This window comes from Aethalodelphis obliquidens, unplaced genomic scaffold (assembly GCF_003676395.1).
Source record: "Aethalodelphis obliquidens isolate GAN/ISIS:26980383/991018 unplaced genomic scaffold, ASM367639v1 scaffold28, whole genome shotgun sequence".
In the NCBI taxonomy this organism is placed as follows: Eukaryota; Metazoa; Chordata; class Mammalia; order Artiodactyla; family Delphinidae; genus Aethalodelphis; species Aethalodelphis obliquidens.
Window position 1 is genome coordinate 5,218,338 of NW_020837972.1, and position 26,397 is coordinate 5,244,734.

Here is a 26,397-nt window from a genome sequence, read left to right on the forward strand (position 1 = left end):
AACAAAGGAAATCTGAAATGATAACTAGAAAAGCAAACTCAAAAATACAGAAAGCAAGCATACAGATGTAAAAATGGAAAACTCCCACAGGGCACCATGCCCCTCCTAGATGAATAATACTAACTTAAATTCCCACTGAATAATTCTCCCTTTCATTTCTTCCAAGTCCCAAGAGGAATAAATAAATATAAATCAAAACGAATAATTAGTTAATTATTTTTACCTACTTCATGCAAACCTTAAATATATTTTTTTATTTGACTCTGCTTATCAAACTAGAACTTTCACTTGCTGACTTAAAACCTTACAGAAGAAAATTAGTAACAAAATGTAGTTGAGGAATATTGTAAATAGGTCTTCTAAATATCCAAATTATCTACCCCACCTCCAATTTAAATTCAGCACATCTCATAATTAATGAGAGCACTCATTTAGAGAATGGAGAGATTTGGGGCCCTGAATATTAACAGTCTAGTAGACAAAAGCACAAATGGTAATGAACGTGGCCAAAGAAAAATTCACAGAATGTTCCAAGCAATTGGCTCTTACTTCAAAAGGGAACAAAGGAAATTGGGACTGGGAGGAAAATGTGAAAATTCAGTGGCAAGAAAAGTATATCTAAACCCTTGCAATAGTTGGATTACTTTCAGCCTTTACCAACATTATGAAATGACGGAAAAGAAAAAAATTTCTGGCTATGCACCATGCCAATACTCTTTCCAGACTGGGGTCAATTGTTTTCATTTATAACAGTTTAATGCACATCTAATAGTAAACAAACAAAATGACAAAATAAAGTGAGATTTAAAATAACTTAAAATAGAAGTATTATTCCAACAATCCACCTGATTTATATTTCCCAAAGACGTCTCAAAGAACAATGATTAAAGCTGGCAGTATGGAAATTAGGGTATGTGTGTACATCACAGATTAAACATGGCCAGGACAAAGTGGGGAGGGTGTGTAAAACACACTGGGTCTAACCATAATTTTAACAAGGAAGAAACAGAATAACAATCAACCAATTAATGCATGTGTGTTCACTTGGTGGTAATTCATGACGCTATGCACTTGAACTTGAGCACTTTTCTATACATATATTCCATTAAAGGTTTATTTAAAACAAAAGAGAATCAACCAGTAAGTTTTTTGTTTGTCTGGTTTTGGGTTTTTTTGGCTGCATTGGGTCTTCGTTGCTGCGCGCGGGCTTTCTCTAGTTGCGGCAAGCAGGGGCTACTCCTCGTTGCAGTGCACAGGCTTCTCGTTGCAGGGGCTTCTCTTGTTGTGGAGCAAGGGCTGTAGGCACACGGGCTTCCGTAGTTATGGCTCACGGGCTCTAGAGTGCAGGCTCAGTACTTGTGCACGGGCTTAGTTGCTTCTTGGCATGTGGGGTCTTCCCGGACCAGGGATCGAACCTGTGTCCCCTGCATCGGCAGACGGATTCTTAACCACTGTGCCATCAGGGAAGCCCAACCAATAAGCATTTATGTCATGGTGCTACAAGGGTAAATAAAGGGGTTCTCAGAGCAACTGCAATCTGATTGGAGGTACTGATAGACATACATAAAACATAATACCTAACTGCGTTGCGTTAGTTAAGTGCCAGACTCGCTTTGCAGGGAGAGATGCATTGCCTCCTAGATCACGGCACGGCCACCTCAACATTCGTCCAGTCTCCTTTCCCATTCATCCTGCGTACTGCTGCCTAGATCTGACCATGCTGCTCCCTTGCTTTTGAACTCATCATTGCACAGAACACTGGATAAGACCTAGCCTCTAACATCTGCACTGCAATGCACGCCCTGCTCTGCCCCACACCTCCCCAGAGCTACAGCGCCCACCTGCCCAGTACGGCCGGACGCAAGCGCAGGTCACTCAACACGCCTCTGTGCCTTCACACACGTTCCTCACTCCACCTGAAACAGACTCCCCTTCTCAGCACCAGCTCCCTTCTTGCCACCACCTCTCTATCCGCTTCCCCACCCCCACCCTTCTCATCCCCTCCAGACTTGACCTGGTTAACACCCACTTTACCTTGAGGACCTCAACTGAGCATCACGTAACACAGTAAAATTCGAAGAGCTCCCCAGCCCAGCCAGGTGGAGGAGCTATCCCTCTTCTGTGCTCCCACGGCCCTGGGTCCTTAGTGCTTTCAAGGCCACTAACTCGCAACTATCTCTTTTTATCTTATGAATGGACAAAATGGCTCAAAGTTGTAAAAATAAATTAAAAAGGTATAAAATGAAGAGTTTCCTTCTGGTCCATGTCCTTCATCTTCCCAGTAGCGCACCCACCAGCATCACCCCCAAGATAATGGCTATTACTGGTTCCTTGTATCTTTTCGGGGAAGTGATGTATGTTACTTCTTGGCCAGGTGCTAAGAAATCCGTGTGATTCCTTCACCCAGCTCGATGCAGGAAACTCTGCAGTCCTAGGGACACCAGCGCCACAACATGGCAAGAGCTTGGCACATGGAGGGGGGCCTCCCGCTAACCCTGCACCGCTACAGATGAGAGAGACACTCTCATGTGTGGGTCTCTGTTATAGGCGCTGCGTTACCTCCTAACACAGCACAAAGGCAGGCGCAAAGAGGAACTCTTATTTCCTACCATACTGTTTCCGTCAGCCTGTTTTTCATAACTTGAGACCGTGGAGATCTTTCTATACTAGTCACGAAGAGCTACCTGGCCGCTCCTTACCGCTGCATTATTCCAGCGGATGGAATGTCAGAAGTTACGTAACTTGTTGCCTAATGGTGAACATTTGGGCTGCAGGAAATATTTTGCTTTTACAAAATTGCTGCAATAAAGAACCCTCTCCGTACATCATTTCTCACGTGTTCAAGCCTATTTGTAGGATACATTCCTCCGAGTGAAACTCCTGAGCCAAAGGTTATATAGACTTTCTGGTATTTTAATAGACCCAGCCAAATTAGCCCCATCCGAGCAGTACCTGTTCATACACCCACCGGCAATGCATCAGCTCCTGTTTTTAAACCCACGGCCATACCAAAAGTGTGTTATTAAACTTCCGGATCTCGTGACAATTTGAAAGATTAAGAAAAATAATAATAGTTCAGAGTAATTTGCACTTTGCCAAGCTTTAATCAAGTTGAAAATCTTTTCATATGTTTAAGTTTCCATTTTCACCCTGTGTTACAGGTCTTTGCTCACGAGCACGTCCAGGGCCTTCTGTATTGAGGTTTGCTACTCGGCACCACTGCTCAAGGAATCCTTCGGGCCCTCCACCTCTTGGGTACTGGTCCTGTCGGCGTGATTCATGTGTCCATTTCTTGTTCCTTGTCTGTTCCTGGCGTTCAATGGCAATCCTTCTAGTATCTCCCCATTAAACGTGACGCCGGCCTTGGGAATACACAGCGGCATGGTGTTAAGAAAGGCTGCACCTCTAACGATGTCATCGAGTTGTTTACTCAGGGGCTCTGGGAGGAAAATGGCCTGCTCGTGTGGGGTTTTCTCTCTAATCCTCAGCACAATGGCCAGTTCTCAATCGGCTCAATAAACATTTGATAAATTTACTAAGGGAAGATCAGTACGGCTCACGCTATAGTCACAGATGGTTCCGGGAAGAAGTGAAGTACAGGCCAGGTGTGGAGAGATTAACGGGCTACAGAGTCGAGAGAAAGAACAAGTGGCCAGAGACAGGAAATTTCCATGGAGATAAGGAAGGAGTGAGGCTCTGAATCTGGACACAGCGCGTTCCTATGGGGAAAAGGTGGAAGGAATGCTTTATCCCACCACCGAGGCTTGAACGGGCGGGGGAGATGGGCTTCATCCGGCAGGCGGAGGGATCCGTCTAGAAGAATCCCAGCGCTAGGTATTTCTCAGTTACACAATGCTTCGCGTGTGCTCAGAGCTTCGGAATGCCAAAGAGCCTGCTGGGGAATAGTTTTTAATATAAGTGGGCAATTGTTTCATGAAAAGTTAAACTCAGCTCTCAAATCCGGGGCGGAGGATTTTAGAGCGGGGCCTCTTTCTTCTCAACACGGCAAAGCTGAATCCTTCTTCCTTCCTCTTCCTTGGAATGCTCATCTGCCACCGCGTCTGTCCGCAGATGACCCTTTCATCCTCATCCCCTCCCTGGAGCCGACCCATAACAGGTACAAAGTGTTTACCCCTATGTGTTAACAGTGCCTGCCTACCACCTGGCTCTCAATATTTCTACCAGAATGTGAAGATGTCAGCAAAAGCCTTCGAGGCTCAAAAAAGTAGAACCTTGATAGCGGAACACCAGGTGATGACAGCGCCACAGCCAACCCTCCGGGGCACGAAGGCCCACGGGCCGCTGTTGCGACGCCTCCAGTGACTGGTGGCTGGAGTGGGCTTGTCATATCTTGGCGTGAAACCTCATGACTATGAAATGATTTCTTACTAGAGCAATGGGGTGGTTTCTGATTATTTAGTCCAAATTCATTTTAACTTGTAGCCATTTGTTAATTAGCAATTTGTTAATTAAATGACATAGGTATGTTTAAGTTTGTTAATTAAATGACATAGGTATGTTTAAGTTTGTTAATTAAATGACATAGGTATGTTTAAAAGTCAGATGGTGCATCTACGTGTTGTAGTTTTGTACGCTCGGGGCCTTATACCTTCTGCCAGGAGTGGGGATGTGGCGGTGGGGAGTCCCTTCCACCCTTTGTGCGTGACGGGGACAAGCACCCCGCTGCTCTCCCGCGAACACAGCTGCCCAACTGGGCCCTCTGTTTCTGTGGGTGCTCACGCTAACACTGGTGCCAGCAGTGCACAGATGCCCACGAGGGCCACGACGGAGGTGATGGACAGGACACTGGGTGCCTCATTGGTGGGCCATGACTTCACCCCTGGAATGCTCTCCTCACGCTGAGAAAATAATCACAGAATATGTAGCTATACTCCTACTGTTTACACAAGATGCTACAAATAAGAGTTTTACAGTAATGGCAGTTGAAAGGATTTCACGCTGAAGCAAAAAGACAAAAAAAAAGAAGAGTCACTTCCTCTGGTGTATAAAATACTGAACTAGATGCTTTCTAGTCACAAAGAGGAAAACAGCATCAGAGGTTATCTTTGGTCTCAAGGAATTTGGATTCCAGTTAGAGAAACCGCACGGAAGAGGCACCTGGAAATCCTACATTTGCCACAGGAAGTGCCAAATAAACGGCACACAAGGAACATCAGAAAATGCACTGTTCACGGTTCAGCTAATCCCTGAATGGCTGGATCTTTCGTTGTTGTTTTTTGGGGTTTTTTGGCCGTGACGCACGGCATGTGGGATCTTAGTTCCCCAACCGGGTTATCAAACCCGCACCTCTCCCCGGCAGTGGAAGCACAGTGTCTTAACCACTAGACCACCAGGGAATTCCCAAATGGCTGGATCTTTGAGAAAAGCACAGGCCAGAAGGCGGTGTCCCACAGAGGGAGACAGAGCGTAAGACTCATCGGTGGAGTATATGCTAGAAGAAAAAGACAGAGGCCAGTTTGGGTGACTTGAACGACAGTAACAAGAGGGACTTTGTCCTGCAGTGGGGCTTTAGGACAGGTATAGAGCATGAAGGTGACGTGATGACACGGTGTTTTCAATTACCCCGTTCACTTCATCTTTCTGTGCATTAACTAGTTCCTTTCCTTTCATAGTTTTGAATAATTTAAGGAAATATACTTTATAGAATGTATTCATTCCCCTAAGTCAGGGGTCCCAACCCCCAGGCCACGGACCAGTACCGGTCGAGTGAGCGAAGCTTCATCTGTGTTTACAGTCGCTCCCCATCACCTGCATTACAGCCTGAGCTCCGCCTCCGGTCAGATCAGCGGTGGCATCAGATTCTCATAGGAGCGCAAACCCTACTGTGAACTGCGCATGCGAGGGATCCAGGTTGCGCGCTCCTTACGAGAATCTAATGCCTGATGACCTGAGGTGGAGCTGAGGCGGTGATGCTAGCGCTGGGGAGTGGCTGCAAATACAGATTATCATCAGCAGAGAGGTGTGACTGCACAGAGACCATAATAAATCAACTGCTTGCAGACTCATATCAAAACCCTATCAGTGAGCAACAAGCGAAACAAGCTCAGGGCTCCCACTGATTCTGCATTATAGTGAGTTGTATGATTATTTCATTATATATTGCAATGTAATAATAATAGAAATAGAGTGCATAATAAATGTAATACGCTTGAATCATCCCAAGACCATCTCCCTCTCACCCCGCCCCAGTCCACGGAAAAACTGTCCTCCATGGAACCAGTCCCTGGTACCAAAAAGGTTGGGGACCGCTGTCCTAAATTATAGAAACTAAGTATACTATCCCCTAAATGGCCTTTGAGTTCTCCTTGAGTCTTCTTTTTCCCTCACTCCCCACATTCACTAGCTGACCTAGGTTAGGTTTTATCTTCAGAATAAATCCCAATCCACCCCCTTCTTGCATCTCCACTGTCCTCGTCTGATGTAAGCCAGCACCGCCAACTTCCTGGATGGCGGCAGCCTCCAAATTCATCTCCCTGCTTCCACTCTCCCACTTCTGACTTGGATAATTCATTCGCCATAAAAAGGCTGGAATGATCTTAAAACAAATGGGACATGGTCAAAACCTACCAGAGCTTCCCATTACACGTAAAATAAAACCCTCATTCCTGCCCACCTCTCTCTCTGCCTACCTTGGCCTCTGGCTGATTCTGGGACCTGCTGTGTTCTTTCCTGCCCCTGCTGATTACCATGCTGTTCCCTATGCCAAGAATGCTGTTCCTTCTTGGCTGAGAACGCTCTTCCACCTGATCCTCACGGGGGCTCCTTCTTTCTCAAAACCAATCACTTCTTCAAATCACTTCCTCAAAGAAACATTCCCTAAATAACTAATTTAAGCAATAACCCAGTCAGTCTCTTTCTTGTCACCTGCTTTCATTACCCACTTATCCCTGATAAGATGCTTAGACCCGACTCATATTCATGACACCCCAGAGTCAGATGGTCCCCACACCCCACCCATGGTCAGTACGCCCTAGACTCTGGCTCCTGTGGGAGCCAACAAGCTGGGTGGTTTTCACCAACTCTTTGTGCTAAGGTTCCCTGGTTTCCTGATTGGCAAAACAAAAGGACTGGGATAGATAAAAATCTAATGATTCATTTAAGCTTAGCACTCTGTGGTTTCATGAATTAAACTGGGGTTGGTTTTATTTCATTCTTTTTTGCTGTTGCCCTTACTGCTATTTTGACAGATGGAGACGGGGGAAAACACATAAAGAAAAGAAAAAACGAGTAAAGGAAGAAAGGTGGGAGGCAACAAACGAGAAAGAGAAGGTGGAGAGAGGGTGAGGGCTTTTTTGAAACCACTTCTTGTGGGAAATTAATCGTGCTGCTTTGTCCTGGCAAGAAGTAGCTATTTCAGGAAGAAAACAACCACTTCATACATGGAAGTTTCAGCACTAGTTAACCTGAACTCTACTGCTGTCGCCTAAGGGGTTTCATCTATTTACATCATCAGCTCAGATAGTGACCAAGGGCCTGAGCTCTGGAGAGGGGCAGGCCCCAACTCTGTAAGGTCAATTTCAGTTCAGCCATCACTGTTTACAAGATGCCAGGCAGGTGAGAAGCATCTTCACCTCTGAGTGCAGGTCCTCTCACCTGTAAAATGGGGCTGATGCCAACCTCGGCATGGGGTCATTTTGAAGACTAAATAAGATCTGTTGGGGGGGGGGGGGCTTCCCTGGTGGCGCAGTGGTTGACAGTCCACCTGCCGATGCAGAGGACACGCGTTCCGGTCCGGGAAAATCCCACATGCCGCGGAACGGCTAGGCCCGTGAGACATGGCCGCTGAGCCTGTGCGTCCGGAGCCCGTGCTCCGCAACGGGAGAGGCCACAACAGTGAGAGGCCCACGTACCGCAAAAAAAAAAGGATCTGTAGGGGAATTCCCTGGTGGTGGAGTGCTTAAGAATCCGCCTGCCAATGCAGGGGACACGGGCTCGAGCCCTGGTCCAGGAAGATCCCACATGCTGCAGAGCAACTAAGCCCGTGCACCACAACTACTGAGCCTGTGCTCTAGAGCCCGCGAGCCACAACTACTGAAGCCCACGCGCTACAACTACTGAAGCCCGCGTGCCTACAGCCTGTGCTCTGCAACAAGAGAAGCCACCACGATGAGCAGCCCGCGCACCACAACGAAAAGCAGCCCCCGCTCGCTGCAACTAGAGAAAGCCCGGGCACAGCAACGAAGACTCAATGCAGCCAAAAGTAAGTAAATAAATAAAATTTTTTAAAAAAACACACACATAAGATGATTTTTTTTAAAAAAAGGAACTGTATGTAGAACACTGAGTACCTAAGGGCTTGATTATGGGCTGTTACCATTCAAACGGTACTGATACAGAACTTTTCAAAGCTTCTGCTTCTGAGGTTTACACGTGCTGCTATGCGTAAGTCAGAAACTGATCATCACCATCTTTACGTCACTTGGTGAAGTTATAACAATGGTGTTATGCATCTAGGGTTTTACAGGTAGTCCCAATTTCACATATTTAACACATTCTCCTGCCAAGAACCAAATACTTTACTTCAAAAATAAAATTACACTTCAGAACATAATATGGTAACCAGAGCCGGACTTAAGTTCCCACAATAACAACCAAAAAACTGGACAAGATATATGAAGTAACTGTTTTCAGACACAGAAGGGGCTACAGTCCCTGAAAGAAGGGAAGCAAACTAGGAGGACCCCAGGCTGGGTCAGCTCTTGGCCTGGAGGTACTTTCTGAAATGTGGTGCTGGGAGGGGGACCCAAGCAGACCATGGTGGTCCTGCCGAGGCAAAGGCACCAGGAGTTCACGGAACACGAGGTGCCTGGAAACACCAGAAAAATAAATGTAATGAAGAGCTATATAGCTATTATAAGCCAGTGGTGATGACAACTTACTAGGATATACCCAATCCAAAAGAAGACCGGAAAAGAAAAAAGCAACAAGGAAACAAATAATACATGCGAGATTTAAATCCAACTAAACTGGTAATTATTTAAGTGTAAATGGTCTAAATAGTCTAATTACAAGGCAGAGATCAGAGAACAGACATACCATGCAAACACTAATATCAAGAAAGCTCGAGTGACTATAATAATATTAGACAAAGTAGATGTCAGAACAAATATATTATTACCAGGATAGACTTCTCATCATGATAAAAGTGGTAGATTCATCAAGATGACACAACAATCATAATGCGTGTGTACTGGGAATTCCCTGGCGGTAAGTGGTTAGGGGTCCATGCTTCCACTGCAGGGGGCACAGGTTCCATCTCTGGTCGGGGAACTAAGATCCCGCAAGCTGCATGGTACGCCCAAAAAACCAAAAAGATCTGTGTGTACCTATCACAGGAGATGCAACAATGCCTCTCCTAGGCACTTACCAGAGAAATGACAGCGTCTGTTCACAACAAGACTTGATGAAAAATATCCACAGCAGCTTTACTCGTAATTTCCCTGAACTGGAAACAACCCGATGTGCATGAAAAGTGAAGTGTGTTAATAAGCCCATACATTGGAACACTATTCAGCAATAAAAGAAACAAAAATCCCGACACAAGCAACAGGATAAATGAACCTCAAGGAAGAACATCGTGCTGAGGCAAAGGGGCCAGACACAAGCACAGGATTTGATTCTATTGATAGGATGTTCTAGAAAAGGCAAATATAATCTACTGTGACTGGAAGCAGAAGCAGACCAGTGGTTGCCTGGGGCTGGGATGAGCTGTTTAGAAATGGGCAAGAGTATACTTTTTAAAGTGATGGAAATGGTCCATATATGGATTGTGGTAACAGGTACGCGGGTGTACCCTTTTATCAAAACTCAAACTCTGTACTTAAGTTGGATGTATTTTATTGTGTTTTATACCTCAATAAAATTGCTTTTTAAAAGAACAAGAGCATACAGCATATTTATCAGTAAACAAAGAAAAATTAAGCAACAACTGGATCCTTAGGTATGCAGTGTCTCAAGAGAAGGAAATCAGGCATATTCTGAAAGAGAGAAGCTAATGTTCTGAAAGAGAGAAGCTAAAAAGTAACAGGAGAAGAAAAGGGCCCAAATCAATGTTCCCAGTAAGCTATCCCATTTGAAGTTCTTTTCCATCACCAATTTTGAACCCACTTCTTGGTTTAAAAGTAGAAGCCACAAAACAAACCTAATTTCAATCTTCTGAAATAGTCATAGATTATATGGTAAGCAAATCAATTCTGAAAGAGCAAACTTTGAAGACAATGAATTTAAAAAAAAAAATCAAAGCAGTAAAATATTTCCAGTAAGAAAAAAAAAAAAAAGATTTCTTTGGAGAGTAAGTGCATCTTACAAGGGAAGAAAGAATATTTGCTTCTTGAAGAAGCTGTCCTAGCTGCTCTCACTGTGTTCTACTGTTATAAACAGTCTCTTTGAGGGACTGAAGCGATTCTCTCAGCCCCCACCTCCACACTTTTCTGGGATTTCTTTTGGAAACCAAATCACAAGAATCTTCTCTGTTCATCAGCGAGCGGAGTTGGGACAAAGCTCCGAACTTTAAGGCTGACCTAAAAGCATCATGTAGAACACAGAGGAGGTGTGACAATACTCCTCAGCAGATGGCCCACTGAGCAAAGCAAGCAAGTCACCTTAATTCCGAGATGCGTGAACACAGTCATCGCCCTACACCCTCAGGCTCTTGTCTGAGCCTTTCTTTCACCTTCTGGCTCCAACTGAACCCAACCACATGGTACCCTGCAAGCCTCTGTGCCTCCCACCCGCTTTTGTACCACACACAACTCATTGCAAATCTATCCTCCCATCTTCAGATGACTTCTCACCACCTCCACTGTTGGCCGCTGGTCCCAAAGCCGGGACCATCTCTCTTGCTGACGCGCTGCAGCATCTCCTGCTTCTTGCTTCCACAGCACCTAGACAATGCTGCATGAGCACTCGAGTCAGGGTGTGCCGCCCCAGTGCTCAAACCTTCCTGTGTCCCATCCCATGACCAGTAAAAGCGGAGAGCCTCGTGACTGCCTAAAAAGCCTCGCCAACCACCCCCCACCTGTCTCGCGGTCCCTCGCACTCAGCCCCTTGGCTGCAGCCTCCTTGCTGTTCCTCTACCACGTGGTTCCAGTCTTAGGGTCTCTGTCCTGCTGAGCCCTCTGCCTGTACCCACTTCCCCCCAGTACACAGGGGCTCAGCCCTCACACCTCCCCAGGACGCTGTTCAACCGTCCCTTTAGAAGTGGCGCCTTCTCCAAACACCCTATTTGAAACTGCCGCACACACTGCTCTGGCCTCTACAATTCTCCACGTTTACTAGTGTGCGGACAGTGTGTATTCGATGGTCTGTCTCCCCCCGTAGAATGTTAGCTCCAGGGACTGCAGGGGGGGCCCGGGTTCGATCCCTGGTCAGAGAACTAGATCCCACATGCTGCAACTAAGAGTTCGCATGCTGCAACTAAAAGATCCCGCACGCCACAACTAAGACCCGGCGCAGCCAAATAAATAATTAAATAAATATATTAAACAAAGAATGTTAGCTCGATAGGGGCACCCATAGCAGTACTATTCACGGATGCATGGTACACAGTGAAATTTACTGAATGAATGACTGAATTTTTAGATTTCAAACAAAGCCCGAGAACCACCTCATAGCGTATCTCTACATTTCCTGATCTTGACTTTGACTAGAAGTAGGAATACTAAAATAAATCAATGATAATGTATAAAACCCTCAGAAAAGGTATTTCCCAAAGAGCTAAAACCAGGGGATATTATGACAGTGCACTGCCACCTGGAATTTCAGGCGTTTGGGGCTCCTAAAATCCTAAAACCGCCCAATCATCCCTCTACTGTCAGCTCAAAAAGCTGATGGTCAACTTTTCCAGTAGAGGTCATGTTTCCTAGGTCCTTAGAACTCTCCAGGAATATATATTAAGACCCCGGCTTTGCTAATATTGCTACAGCATGTAGTATTTTCCCTTAATTATGTGGATCCAGGCAATGAGACGGCTACAAAGTTGAGTCAGTTGCAGATGTTGGCTGACTGGCTAGACTTTCTTTTTGGCTAAGAGTGGTTTCCCCACACTTGCCGTGGGATCTAAACTCATGGCTCTGAAACATCACCAGTAGCCCCTTCCAAGAATTTCGGAGACTTCTGGGCAGGAGTAAACTCTCCTTACAGCTGTCTGATACTGGCATGCCAGAGGTCTGTGGGTTTCACATCCATCCTTTTGCAGAGTGAGCTGGTGGCAGGTAGAAAGTCCTCTGTGGCCTGACGCTAGTCTCCCCTCTGTGCCTTTTTGTTTAATAAGACATTTCCAATGGAGCACTTAAAATATATTAGATTCTCAATGTCTCATTCAACAAAGCACATAAATAAAGCAGAGACCTGCTACAGAAAGATCTTTGTGCACTGCCCCCAAATTCTGGATTTTAGTATCATGATATATTAACTAGGAATTGTATAGTTTATATGTTAAAAAAAAAACAAACTCCAGCACTATTTACAATAGCCAAGACATGGAAGCAGCCTAAATGTCCGTCCACAGATGAATGGATAAAGATGATGTGGTATATATCAATATATACACAATGGCAATATTATGCAGCCATAAAAAAGAATGAAATAATGCTATTTGCAGCAACATGGATGGATCTAGAGATTATCATACTAAGTGAAGTGAGTCAGAGAGAGACAAATATTATATGATATCACTTATATGTGAAATCTAAAAAAATGATACAAATGAACTGATTTACAAAACAGAAACAGACTCACAGACATAGAAAACAAACTTATGGTTACCAAAGGAGAAAGGGGGGGAGGGATAAATTAGGAGTTTGGGGTTAACAGATACACACCATTATATATAAAATAGATAAACAACAAGGATTTACTGTATAGCATAGGGAACTATATTCAATATCTTGTAATAACCTATAATGGAAAAGAATCTGAAAAAGAATATATATATGTATAACTGAATCACTTCGCTGTACACCTGAAACTAACACAACATCCTATCAACTATACTTCAATTAAAAAAAACCCAGATGCATGCTCATTCCTCCACTAACTTTTCCTGGTGACAGACAGAAAACAGCAGTTGTGAAATGCCTACCTCCTATTCAGGCTCTGCTTTTTGGGGAATGGGCAAACTTGGTCACATTATTTTAACTAGCACAGAAAACACTGGTTTAGTACACAGGTGGCCATCACTGTCTTAAACCAATAGTAATTCCCATCAATCACAGGCTCAGAAGAGCTCAGGGAAAATTCAATAGCAACCACCTAAAAGATCAGAGAGAGAGTTGCCAGCCTGCAGATCAGGGGTTTGGTGGTCACATGCCAGGGTTCCTACAGTTCCAGTGATTAGCAGATGTTAAAGGATTGTGCCATTCCAGTAAAAGTGTGGCTCTTCTGAATTTTTCTGGGAAGAGATAATCATGGCTGATCGTAGAACCTGAATGATGTCTTGTAAAAGGAAAACCAGCCCAAATAAATTGGTTTAAAACAAACAAACAAAAAAAGACAACTATATTTCTCATAGGACTGGTTTAAGCCTTTCTACTCTCTTTGAAAGCTGACACAATTTTCTCAGATGTCCCCGGTCTGCAGAGCCGCAGAGGCTGCGTGGCAGGGCAGGTGGCGTCTCCAACCCGGGGCGCCGATACCCAGGCTTGTGGGAGCCAACACAGATAAGGAGTCAGCCCAAAGGACTGCCTGCCAGTGGGGTTTGGACTAACAGCCTTTCCCTCTTCTTCAGTGTCTTTCCTCTCCTGGCGGTATTTCTGTTTAGAGACGCAAGTTTAAAGTGTGCAAAATCTGTGTCCATCATTTCTGTGGGTTCCTCACCACCCGTTGCCTGCGGCTGCCTGGCCTCTTCAATTGAAAATCCAATTAGCTGTGCTTAGTCAAGTGTTTACCTCTGCTGTTTGAAAGTTTAAATGGACCTTTAACTCTTTCCCTCACTTAGAAGTCTCCACAAAGGCATGGATAATTGATGCGGAGTTGAATGGGGCCCCAGGTTTTCTTCTCTTTTGGGGCTGGTGGCTCTCAGCTGGAGGAAGTTTTACACATCAGTTTTACACATCAGGGTGGGGCCGTCTGTGACTGTCAATCAGGGAGGCTGTTTGTCTGGGGAAGGCCCTGCGTGGGGACACAAACAAACTCTTCCAAACAAAGGTGGAAACAAAAGAGAAACAAAGCCTGAAGGGGGGTTCCCGGGTTAAGAGTTCCCTCTCTATGACCACATGCAAAAGGGCTCGATGTGCTATCATTTAACTCTGGTCTTCAAGTCAGAAGTTGCACAGTGGTAAGTATTTGCAGATTTTAGCCATCTACCATGTTTTGAAGCACAAAGCACTTCAAGCAATAATTTTATAATCATAAAATAGGTTGGAAACTTTGTTCCTTGAAAACTGACAAAAAAGTAATCCTAAAATGTTTTCTTCTGTGTCGCTTATTATTTTTTCAGTACTTCTGTGGTCCTGTATTTTGAATATAATTACCAAATTAAAAAAAAGAGGTCTCTACATCATGTCTGTGTCCATCTTTCTTTCTACAGGCCTGCTCAGAAAATCCTTTAAAAAGAACTTTGTAAGGCAGCAATTTCTGTCTTTCCAATGTATCCTTTTTATAATGAAACATATTTTTTGCAAAGTCCATGGCAAGTATATTTCTTATGCCTTAGCCCCAAATGCCAAATATAATTTATACATTCTTTCAACCCGAATGTTCTTTGAAATCATGCTAAATATGTTTGAGACCAACATTAATAAATATCTAAGAAATCAAAGTGAAAAGTAAAAATTGAAAAGAAAAGGCACCAGACTGGAAAGAAAGGAGTAAATTTGTTTTTATTCAGAGACAGGATCTTACATGTAGAAAATCCTAAAGAACTCACACACATACACACATACACAAATCTACTAGAACTAATAAATTAGTTCAGCAAGATTGTAGGATACAAGATCACCATACAAAAACCAATTCTATTTCCGTGTACTAGCAATGAACAACCAAAAATGAAATTAAAGAAACAATTTCATCCATAATAGCATCAAAAACATTAAAATAATTGTGAATAAATTTAAGAAGACATTTAAGACTGAAAACTACAAAGCACTGCTGAGAGAAATTAGGGACGACGTAAACAACTGTAGAGACATTTCATTCATGGATTGGAAGACTTAATGTTGTTAAAATGAGAGTTGTCTCCAAATCTAGAGATTCGACAAAATCCCTACCAAAATCTGAGTAGGTTTTTTGTGGGGTTTTTTTGGCAGAAATTAAAAAACTGATGCTAAAATTCATATGGAAATGCAAAGGATCCAGAAGAGCCAAAAACAATTTTGAAAAAAAAAGAAGAATGTAGTGAGAAGATTTTTATTTCCCGATTTCAAAACTTACTATAAAGCTACAGTAATCAAGACAGTGTGGAACCAGCATAAGAACAGACATATACATCAACAGGACAAAACTGAGAGTCCAGAAATAAGTCCTTAAATTTATGGTCAATTAATTTTCAACAAAGATGCCAAGACAATCCAATGGGGGAAGAAAACGTTTTTTTCTTCAAACAAAAAAACTGGAACTCTCATAAAATGATGGTGAGAATGTAAATATAGTATAATTTAGAAAGCAATTAGTGATTCCTTAAAAAGTTAAACATGAATTCACCATACAGCCCAGCAATTCCACTCCTAGTTGCATACCCAGGAGAAATGAAAACATACATCCACACTTGTACGTGAATGTGAACACAGCAGCATCGTTTGTAACAGACCAAAAGTGGGAATAATTCAAATGTCCATCAACTGGCGAAGGGATAAACAAAATGTGGTCTATCCATATAATGGGATATTATTCAGCAACAAAAGGGAACGAGAGACCAGAACACACAACGTGGATCAACCTCCAAAACCTGATGTTAAATGAAAGAAGCCATATGCAAAAGACTAACAGTCTACAGCCTGTAAGATTCCACTCATTAGAAATGTTCAGAAAAGGCAGATTATTGGTTGCCTGGGGATGGGAGCAGGAAGTGACTACAAGTGGGCACAGGGTGTCTCTTTGAGACATGGAAATGTTTTAAAATTAGACTGTGGTGCTGGCTGCACAACTCAGAGTCTACTAAAACTCATCAAATTATACACTCATAATGAGTGAATTTTATAACATGTAATATCATGCCTCGATAAAGCTGTTTTTAAAAGAGTAAAAGTTGCAAAATTTTGTTTTGACCAAAACCATGTTTCAAAGACACCAATTCTCACACGAATTCAAAAAGATTAATATTCAGACTCTGGATTAAGCTCTGAAGTCAGTGTGAGAAAATGAAATGTCTTCCGTGGCAATAATGATGTGACATCATACTACTTTAACTATGATGTTCATACTACTTTAACTATGATGTTACTATGAGAGTAACATTTGCATACTTTATGAATTAAGCATCTATTTTGGAGTCTCCTTATAATCGGAAACATCCTTCTCTAACAGGAGAGGGTATGCAGTCAAGGGAAGTTGATTAGACTGTCAACAGACAGATGGAATTTATCAAATGTTATGTGCCCCACTTGCATATGATGAAATTATTTCAGTATATCACTGAAATAATATAGAAGAATATAGAAGATAATAATATAGAAGAAAATGGCAGTAAAATATCTTAACTATACAAATTGATTTTAACCGACAAATTGATTTTACTGTCTATTTGATAACCAGTATCCCTTTAAAACCATTCTTTCAATGAGTCAAACCCAGGACATTTGTCAATATCTAAATGAGTTTTACTGACAGCAAATTAGGAATCAACTTAATTGATGTCCCTTAAGACGTATGATTTCTATGTAAGGATGAGGAAGATAAAGACAGCTGTCATTTACTTAACCTTTTTTAATTCTGGAAACCGGCAGTTAAAAACAAAGAAGTTAAGCATTGATCCTGCTCTATTAGTCTTCTATTGCTGTGTAACAAATATCCACAAACTCAGTGACTTACAAACACCACTAATAAATACCTCCTAGTTCTGGAGGTCAGAACTAGGCTCTGCTGGGTTTTCTGCTTACTTAGGGGCTCACAAAGCCAGAATCAAGGTGCTGGCAACCTGGGTTTCTCATCTAGAGGCTCCAGGGAGGAATCTGCTCCCAAACTCATTCATGCTGTTGGCAGAATGCAGTTCCGATGGCTGTAGCACTGAGGTCCCTGTTCCCTTGCTGCCTGCCAAGGAGGAGGGGTCACCCTCAGCTCCTAGACAACACTCACAATCCTTCTCATGGGGCCCCCTCCACCTGCAAAGTCGGCAAGGGTGTGTCCCACCTTTCTCCTGCTTCAATCTCTATGACTTCTGCTGCCGGCCTGAGGACATTCTCTGCTTTTAAAGGGCTGGTGTGAGCAAATTCAGCCCACCAGGAACACAACCTTAATTATATCTGCAAAATCTCTTTCGGCGGGTTACCCCTGGGAGTAACACCTGGAGGCTTTTAAAAGTCATGGGAGGGGCTTCCCTGGTGGCGCAGTGGTTGAGAATCTGCCTGCCAATGCAGGGGACACGGGTTCGAGCCCTGGTCTGGGAAGATCCCACATGCCGCGGAGCAACTAGGCCCGTGAGCCACAACTACTGAGCCTGCGCGTCTGGAGCCTGTGCTCCGCAACAAGAGAGGCCGCGCACCGCGATGAAGAGGGGCCCCCGCTCGCCGCAACTGGAGAAAGCCCTCACACAGAAACAAAGACCCAACACAGCCATAAATAAATAAATAAATAAATAAATTTATAAAAGTCATGGGAGACGTAGAAATCTGCCAACCGCACCTGACTGTCTTTACAGGCAAATATATAGCTCAAGTGGATGAGTAAAAGCAGTCAACGTGGAAGGAATGGCATGATTAGCAAACTCACCGCTTCGTAACTTCCTAATAAAATAATCCATTTATGCAGAGATATCAGTGAAAATGAAATGAATGGCAGATGACAGCTGAATGAGGAGCCAGAGAGCTGACCGCACCTGAACCCACTTTAGAGAAGTGTCGGCAGAGCGGCACCTACATGTCACGTGCGTCTTGCTACAATGTCCGAACCTAACGTGCTAATCCAGCTGTTGGAGCTGGCTTTCAGTTCACGGGAAATTTAGGAAGCAGAAGTGCAATTTAAATGACACCACGAGAAAGCAAACAGAGAAATCCAGAATGTGGAACACTCTACAATACAGCCGGCCCAGTTTCTTCAATACGTCAGTTACCTGGGGGTGGGGGTGGGGTGGGGGACTGTTCTAGATTAATGGGATGTTATTACCAATTACAATACAAGAACAATATTTGGATCCTGATTCAAAGAACACAAGAGTAAAAGGACATTTTTAAGTTAATCAGAAAAACCTGAATATGGACTCAGTATTCAAGTAAGAATCATCATTTTCATTGGCTGGGATAAAGGTATTAAGGTTGTATGAGAAAACATTCAGATTTTTTTAGACATGCACATAGGGCTGAAATGCTATGAGGGGTTTGTTAATTGCTTTAAAATATTCAGGCAACCACAAAAAGAGGGGATGGACAAAGCAGGTACACAAAATGTTGAAACATATTGAATCTGGGTGATGTAAATGCGTGGGGGCTCGTTATTCTGGTCCATTTTTACCCAGGACTAAAAATTTTTATAATAAACGATTTCATTTAAGAGATTTCATTCATTGAGCATCTGCTGAGAATCAATCACTGTGTTCAGGGCTTCGCATCCATTTCCTGCTGGATCCTCACCACGGCCTTATGAAGTAGGTACCATTTGTATCCCCACTTTTATAGCTAAGAATATGAAACAACGACCAGCGTGGGGTGTAGCTGACAGACCTGCCAATTGCCCGCCACCCCAGCGAAGCCTCAGAGCCAAGTAAATGAAAGATTTCTACATTTTTCGTTTCACAAAGCAGTTTGACAAGTCGGCTACCGCCCGCATTGCAGGGCAATCCCCCAAACCATGTGCCAACCGCAGCAAGGGGGATGCCGAAGGTTCGGAAGGAGACAAAAGGAGGAGACAGGTAGAGGGTGAAAGATAAACAGAGGGACCACAGAAAAGCAACAAGGTGGAAACACAGGGAGACAGTCACGGAAAGGGGCGGAGGGAAGAGACGGGGAGACACTGGGGAAGAGGGGTGTGCTTGAAGGAGGACGTCACAGACCTAGAGAGTCAGACAAAGCTACTGCAACCTTGGTCCACCTTCCGCTCTGCCCCACCGGTCACACCAGCCAGAAAACGGGAACGCCTCGGAGCAAAGGAGGGACCAGACACGTTCAGTGTAGAGCTCTGTCCACATGTAATTACAGATCTGTGTCAGGCACCATTACCTTGTCCTCTCTCCTCATCCCCCAGCCCCCATCCTGTGACCTTCTCCCAAGTCAGCTCACCAGCTCCAAGCTCAGAGTGAGGAGGAAGGGAAGGAGGAGTTATTTATTTATCTAAACCATGTTTCAGTTTTTTAACGGCCTAATTGAGATAAAAGTCACAGACCCTCAGTGCCCAGCAAAGCTGTTCTCAGTGGGGGAAAATCTGTGAGGCTGAAGTTAATAGCACGAGGGCCACGTTAATGCCACTAGGGGGCTCAGATCAGAGGCTCCTGGAGGCGGCTTCAGGTGATGCTTTAATCACAACAGAAACAACAGGTCTGGGGCTTGCACGTGTGACTGGGGGGTGAGGTGGGGGGAGTGGGGATGGCAGACAGGAAAGGGGTTACAGGAGGGAGAGTGGGGAGCAGAAAACACAAAGGAAGACAGAATCCTCAGACAGAATCCTCAATGCATTTCAGAGACTGGAACTAGAGCTGCAGGGGAGGGCAGGCCTGTCACACCCCCCACCCCAGGGCGTGTTAATAACACGGAACCACTTGCTCAAATTACACGTTAAAAAACACCTTCTTCTCCTAGCAGCGTTATTCATGAGAGCCCAAAACTGGAAACAGTCGGCGGATGAATGGATAAATGAAATGTGGCATAGCCATACATGGGAATATTATCAGGTACAGAGAGGCAGGCAGTACTGACACACAAGCTACAATGTAGATGAACCCTGAAAACATTATGTTGAGAGAAGCCAGATGCAAAAGACCACGTGTTATATGATGCCGTTGGTTTTTTTTAACGTCTTTATTTGAGTATAATTGCTTTACAATGGTGTGTTAGTTTCTGCTGTATAACAAAGTGAATCAGCTATACATATACATATGTCCTCACATCTCTTCCCTCTTGCATCTCCCTCCCTCCCACCCTCCCTATCCCACCCCTCTAGGTGGTCACAAAGCACCCAGCTGATCTCCCTGTGCTATGCGGCTGCTTCCCACTAGCTATCTAGTTTACGTTTGGTAGTGTATATATGTCCATGCCACTCTCTCACTTTGTCCCAGCTTACCCTTCCCCCTCCCCATGTCCTCAAATCCATTCTCTAGTAGGTCTGTGTCTTTATTCCCGTCTTGCCCCTACGTTCTTCATGACCATTTTTTTAGATTCCATATATATGTGTTAGCATACGGTATTTGTTTTTCTCTTTCTGACTTACTTCACTCTGTATGACAGTCTCTAGGTCCATCCACCTCACTACAAATAACTCAATTTCATTCCTTTTTATGGCTGAGTAATATTCCATTGTACATATGTGCCGTATCTTCTTTATCCATTCATCTGTTGATGGACACTTAGGTTGCTTCCATGTCCTGGCTATTGTAAACAGAGCTGCAATGAACACTTTGGTACATGACTCTTTGTGAATTATGGTTTTCTCAGGGTATATGCCCAGTAGTGGGATTGCTGGGTTGTATGGTAGTTCTATTTTTAGTTTTTTATGGAACCTCCATACTGTTCTCCATAGTGGCTGTATCAATTTACATTCCCACCAACAGTACAAGAGGGTTCCCTTTTCTCCACACCCTCTCCAGCATTTATTGTTTGTAAATTTTTTGATGATGGCCATTCTGACCAGCGTCAGATGATACCTCACTGTAGTTTTGATTTGCATTTCTCTAATGATTAATGATGTTGAGCATTCTTTCATGTGTTTGTTGGCAATCTGTATATCTTCTTTGGAGAAATGTCTATTTAGGTCTTCTGCCCATTTTTGGATTGGGTTGTTTGTTTTTTTGATATTGAGCTGCATGAGTTGCTTGTAAATTTTGGAGATTAATCCTTTGTCAGCTGATTCATTTGCAAATATTTTCTCCCATTCTGAGGGTTGTCTTTTGGTCTTGTTTATGGTTTCCTTTGTTATGCAAAAGCTTTTAAGCTTCATTAGGGCCCATTTGTTTCCTTTTGTTTTTATTTCTGTTTCTCTAGGGGGTGGGTCAAAAAGGATCTTACTATGATTTATGTCATAGAGTGTTCTGCCTATGTTTTCCTCTAAGAGTTTGATAGTGTCTGGCCTTACATGTAGGTCTTTAATCCATTTTGAGTTTATTTTTATGTATGGTGTTAGGGAATGTTCTAATTTCATTCTTTTACATGTAGCTGTCCAGTTTTCCCAGCTCCACTTATCAAAGAGGCTATCTCTTCTCCACTGTATATTCTTGCCTCCTTTATCAAAGATAAGGTGACCATATGTGCGTGGGTTTATCTCTGAGCTTTCTATCCTGCTCCATTGATCTATATTTCTGTTTTTGTGCCAGTACTATACTGTCTTGATTACCGTAGCTTTGTAGTATACTCTGAAATCAGGGAGCCTGATTCCTCCCACTCCGTTTTTCTTTCTCAAGATTGTTTTGGCTAATTGGGGTCTTTTGTGTTTCCATACAAATTGTGAAATTTTTTGTTCTAGTTCTGTGAAAAATGCCAGTGGTAGCTTGACAGGGATTGCATTGAACCTGTAGGTTGCTTTGGGTAGTAGAGTCATTTTCACAGTGTCGATTCTTCCAATCCAGGAACATGGTAGATCTCTCCATCTATTTGTATCATCTTTAATTTCTTTCATCAGTGTCTTATAATTTTCTGCATACAGGTCTTCTGTCTCCTTAGGTAGGTTTATTCCTAGATATTTTATTCTTTTTGTTGCAATGGTAAATGGGAGTGTTTTCTTAATTTCACTTTCAGATTTTTCATCATTAGTGTATAGGAATGCAAGAGATTTCTGTGCATTAATTTTGTATCCTGCTACTTTACCAAATTCATTGATTAGCTCTAGTAGTTTTCTGGTAGCATCTTTAGGATTCTCTATGTATAGTATCATGTCATCTGCAAACAGTGACAGCTTTACTTCTTCTTTTCTGATTTGGATTCCTTTTATTTCTTTTTCTTCTCTGATTGCTGTGGCTAAAACTTCCAAAACTATGTCGCATAAGAGTGGCGAGAGTGGGCAACAACCTTGTCTTGCTCCTGATCTTAGTGGGTTTCAGTTTTTCACCATTGAGGACGATGTTGACTGTGGGTTTGTCATATATGGCCTTTATTATGTTGAGGAAAGTTCCCTCCATGCCTACTTTCTGGAGGGTTTTTATCATAAACGGGTGTTGAATTTTGTCGAAAGTTTTCTCTGCATCTATTGAGATGATCATATGGTTTTTCTCCTTCAATTTGTTAATATGGTGTATCACGTTGACTGATTTGTGTATATTGAAGAATCCTTGCATCCCTGGGATAAACCCCACTTGATCATGGTATATGATCCTTTTAATGTGCTGTTGGATTCTGTCTGCTAGTATTTTGTTGAGGATTTTTGTATCTATGTTCATCAGTGATATCGGCCTGTAGTTTTCTTTCTTTGTGACATCTTTGTCTGGTTTTGGTATCAGGGTGATGGTGGTCTCGTAGAATGAGTTTAGGAGTGTTCCTCCCTCTGCTATATTTTGGAAGCGTTTGAGAAGGACAGGTGTTAGCTCTTCTTATGATGCCGTTTATGTGGCATGTCCAACACAGGCAAATCCACAGAGGCAGAAATTAGATTAGTGGTCCTTAGGGGTTGGGGGGAAGGGGAGAATGGAGAGGGACTGCTGATGGGTGTAGAGTTTCTTTCTGGGGTGTTGAAAATGTTCTGTGATGAGACTTGTTGACGGTCATGCAACTCTGAATGCACGAGAACCCACTGAACTGTATACTCAAAATGGGTGAATTTTATGCGATCTCAAATATATCTCAAGAAAGCTGTAAAACATTTTTAAAAATTTAAGTAACCAATAAAGAATTCCTTTTTTGCCTTCCCTCCCAAAGTTACGGAGTTTCTCAATCTTGTTATCAGGCTAGTTTTATTTTCTGCTTTCAGTACAAAATCAGAAGCAAAGGAGAGCATTTATATAGATGGCAGGTAACCAAACACCATGAAAGCAACGAGAAGCAGCAATAAAGGATGAGATGAAAGCCAAATCTGTTCCCCGACCAAATCCTGATGCTCAGGATGAAACGTTTCCATGTGGCTAAGGGCTCTCCCCACGTCGTCCTCAGAACGGACGGGCTACTCTTCATCTGCTTCTCCAGAGCATGCCAGCCGCCCTTTGACCACTGTATTTTGTGGGTTATCACAGAAGCCACATCTACAGAAGACTGCCTTCATAGACGGCTACTTTGTGACAAAAAGTGGTTCACAAACTTCCAAAGACTTTCCGCACCGGTTTCTGCTTTCCTTGAACAAAGGAGATCACTGTAACTCTTTCTAAAAAAACAAAAAATCTCTCCAGTTTTTACTGGGTGACTTTCTACAGTATTTTACAGTCATGGTTTCCTTTCCAAGAGCCTTTAAAGAATTATCAGAGGAGGAGAACGTCAGATCAGAAGAAGTCACTTCATCAACCTGGGTCTACACCTCCTTACCTGTACACGGAAGGGCGACCCAGAATTATCTCTAAGAATATTCAGTCTCAAAGGGATCAGTCAGCCTGTGTCTATGGAAATTTTTTTTTTCTTTTTTGCTGTGCTGTGTAGCATGCGGGAATCTTAGTTCCCCGACCAGGGAGCGAAACCATGCCCCTTGCAGTGGAAGCGCAGAGTCTTAACACCTGGACCGCCAGGAAAGTCCCAGCCTGTGTCTACGAATCATGGAAACAAAACTACATGCAGAAGCAGAGTTCCAGGAAACTTTAGGAAGACTTTAATTTCTTGAAATTTTAACAGAGTAATCCTCTAGTATTAAGTCAACTAGAAAACTCAGACACAGTTCCTCCGCAAACCTTCTCTGAGCAGTTGTGGGAGGCAAACAAGATGCAAAGAGACTTCCTGGTCTCTTGTATTCAGCTATACGTATTTCACGGAAAAACTCTAGCATGATCTGCTTATTACATCACGGTGGGCAAGTTAACAACAGAGCCAGATGACAGGCCAAATGATGAATCCTAGCCTCAAGAACAAAAGACTGTTTAGGAAATTTCTGGACAGTGCGAACTGATTTTGGGGAATGGGGATAAAAAAAAAAACAGGTGGCCGACAGCTCTCATCTAACCCGGCCGACAGTCACCTTTAAAAAAGGCAGGTGAGAATACAGTGTCTCATTTCCTTGTGGGTCTTGAAATTCCCACCAAAGCAATTCCTGTCCAGTCCTAATTTCTCTAGGGCACTAACTGCAGTCACCGCAGAGCACTCCTACACAACCACACAAGTGCATAGGCTGAGACCAGCACTGGCCAGAGGTGGGCATGGGTCCATGAGCTCTGTGTACGCAACAGGGGGAGTCCTGGTGACCGGGCTAAGTAGAGATTCCAAATGGAGCCGCAGGAATAAGGGAAACTGATGTGGAACTGACAAGAGTGAGTAGCCAACAAAACCCATAAACCCATGAGAACTGATCGAGTAAGCCAGCCCCACACTTTGGAAGCAGACATAAGAGGGGGGTGAGGTTTATGAAGACACATGCCAACCCCCTGTGATCACGGAACGTACAAGATCAGTGAGAGAAGCTGAGGACCTCAGACGCGGGTCCAAAGAGAGCTTCTTTCTGGTTTCCAAGTACCCAATCCTTTGATTTGGGGAACCTCCCAAACTGTCTTAAAACTTACAGCCAAACTAGTCTGTTTTCCAATAGCTTACTTACAAGAGATATTATTAGGGACATAAGTAATCATTTAGTATCTTATTAATTACATGCAATTTCCTTCATCCCCAGCTTGAGCTATAAAGCATGTAACAGCACTAGGGGCTGCATTTCCACATTATTGTGGCGCCACCCGATACCACGACTGGAATTACAGTTTGCCAAACAAACAAGCAGGCTTACCAATTTTCTGATTAAAAATCTTGTCGAAAGTGATTTCATGTCTCTCCTCGAGATACTTCTGCATCACACTCCGGATACTAAAAGAGAAGAGTGACATGTTTTTAACAATGACAGCCTCCATCCCTAGAATGGAAGATACATGGATGTCTTCATTCAAGGATACTGGCTTGATGAACTTGATTTTGGTATTCATTTCACAATGTATGTGTATATCACATCATCACATTGTATACTTTAAATATAAATAATTTCATTTGTCAGTTATACCTCAATAAAAAACATGCCCAAAAGAAGGATACTGGCTTGACGAGAGATGCCTCTTACTGACACCCACGACTGCATAAACAGCTGACTAAATTTAAAGCTGGGAACACCACAGCTCCAGCTAGTACCCTCTTCCCATGACTCAGGGCCAAGCTTACATGTAGAGACTTGACTATGAAAAATAACTTAAGGACTTTGGGGAAGCTGTCCCTCAACGCCACCACTTTACAAAAATATTAAAAGCGTACACACACACGACAAATTCTGCTAAATCGATGAATGAGTTTCTTTCTAAAGCAAAAGTTCCCTGGATATACTAATATTCAAAAAAATCACACTTCTATACATCAATGATAAACTACGATAAAACATAATTAGAAGGAAGATTTCACTTACACCAGAATAAGAAACATCAAATGCCTTGAAATAAATCTTTCAAAATATGTGCAGGAATGTTACAGGGAAAAATTACAAACTGTACTGAGAGACAGTAAAGAAGATCTTAATACATGGAAAGATAGACCACAGTTAGGAATGGAAAGATTTAATACTGCAGAAACTCAAAGTCTACCCAGATTCACCTATAAACTCAATACAATTCCCATCAATATTCCAATAGGATTTTTCATAGAACACGGAAACAGATAAGCTCTTTATGAAGTGTATGCAAAACAACACAGGCTCAAGAATAGCTGAGACATTTCTGAAGAAAAAGAATGATGATAAAAGGGCTTATTATGAAGCTAAAGTAATTAAGACAGGATAATTAAGTAATTAAGACAAACTGACAAATTACTTAATAAGTAATTAAGACAAACTGACCAAGGAAATGGAACAAAAGCATATAAACTGACCCACACATACATGGAACCTTGATACACAATAGAAGTGGCAAAGCAGAAAAATGGGGAAAGGAGGGATTATTCAATAAGTGATCCCCCAAAGCAATTATCCAAATGGGAAAAGTAGAACTTA

The 26,397-nt window shown here is 43.0% G+C and overlaps 1 protein-coding gene across 1 annotated transcript in view; it reads right to left on the reverse strand.

The window, feature by feature from the left end:
• Nucleotides 1-26,397, reverse strand: part of GRK3 (G protein-coupled receptor kinase 3) — a 117,203-nt gene that overhangs the window by 68,463 nt on the left and 22,343 nt on the right. The window contains exon 2 of the mRNA XM_027124441.1: nt 25,159-25,235. Within this exon, the coding sequence (XP_026980242.1) occupies nt 25,159-25,235 (77 nt within the window). The remainder of the gene's footprint in view (nt 1-25,158; nt 25,236-26,397) is intronic.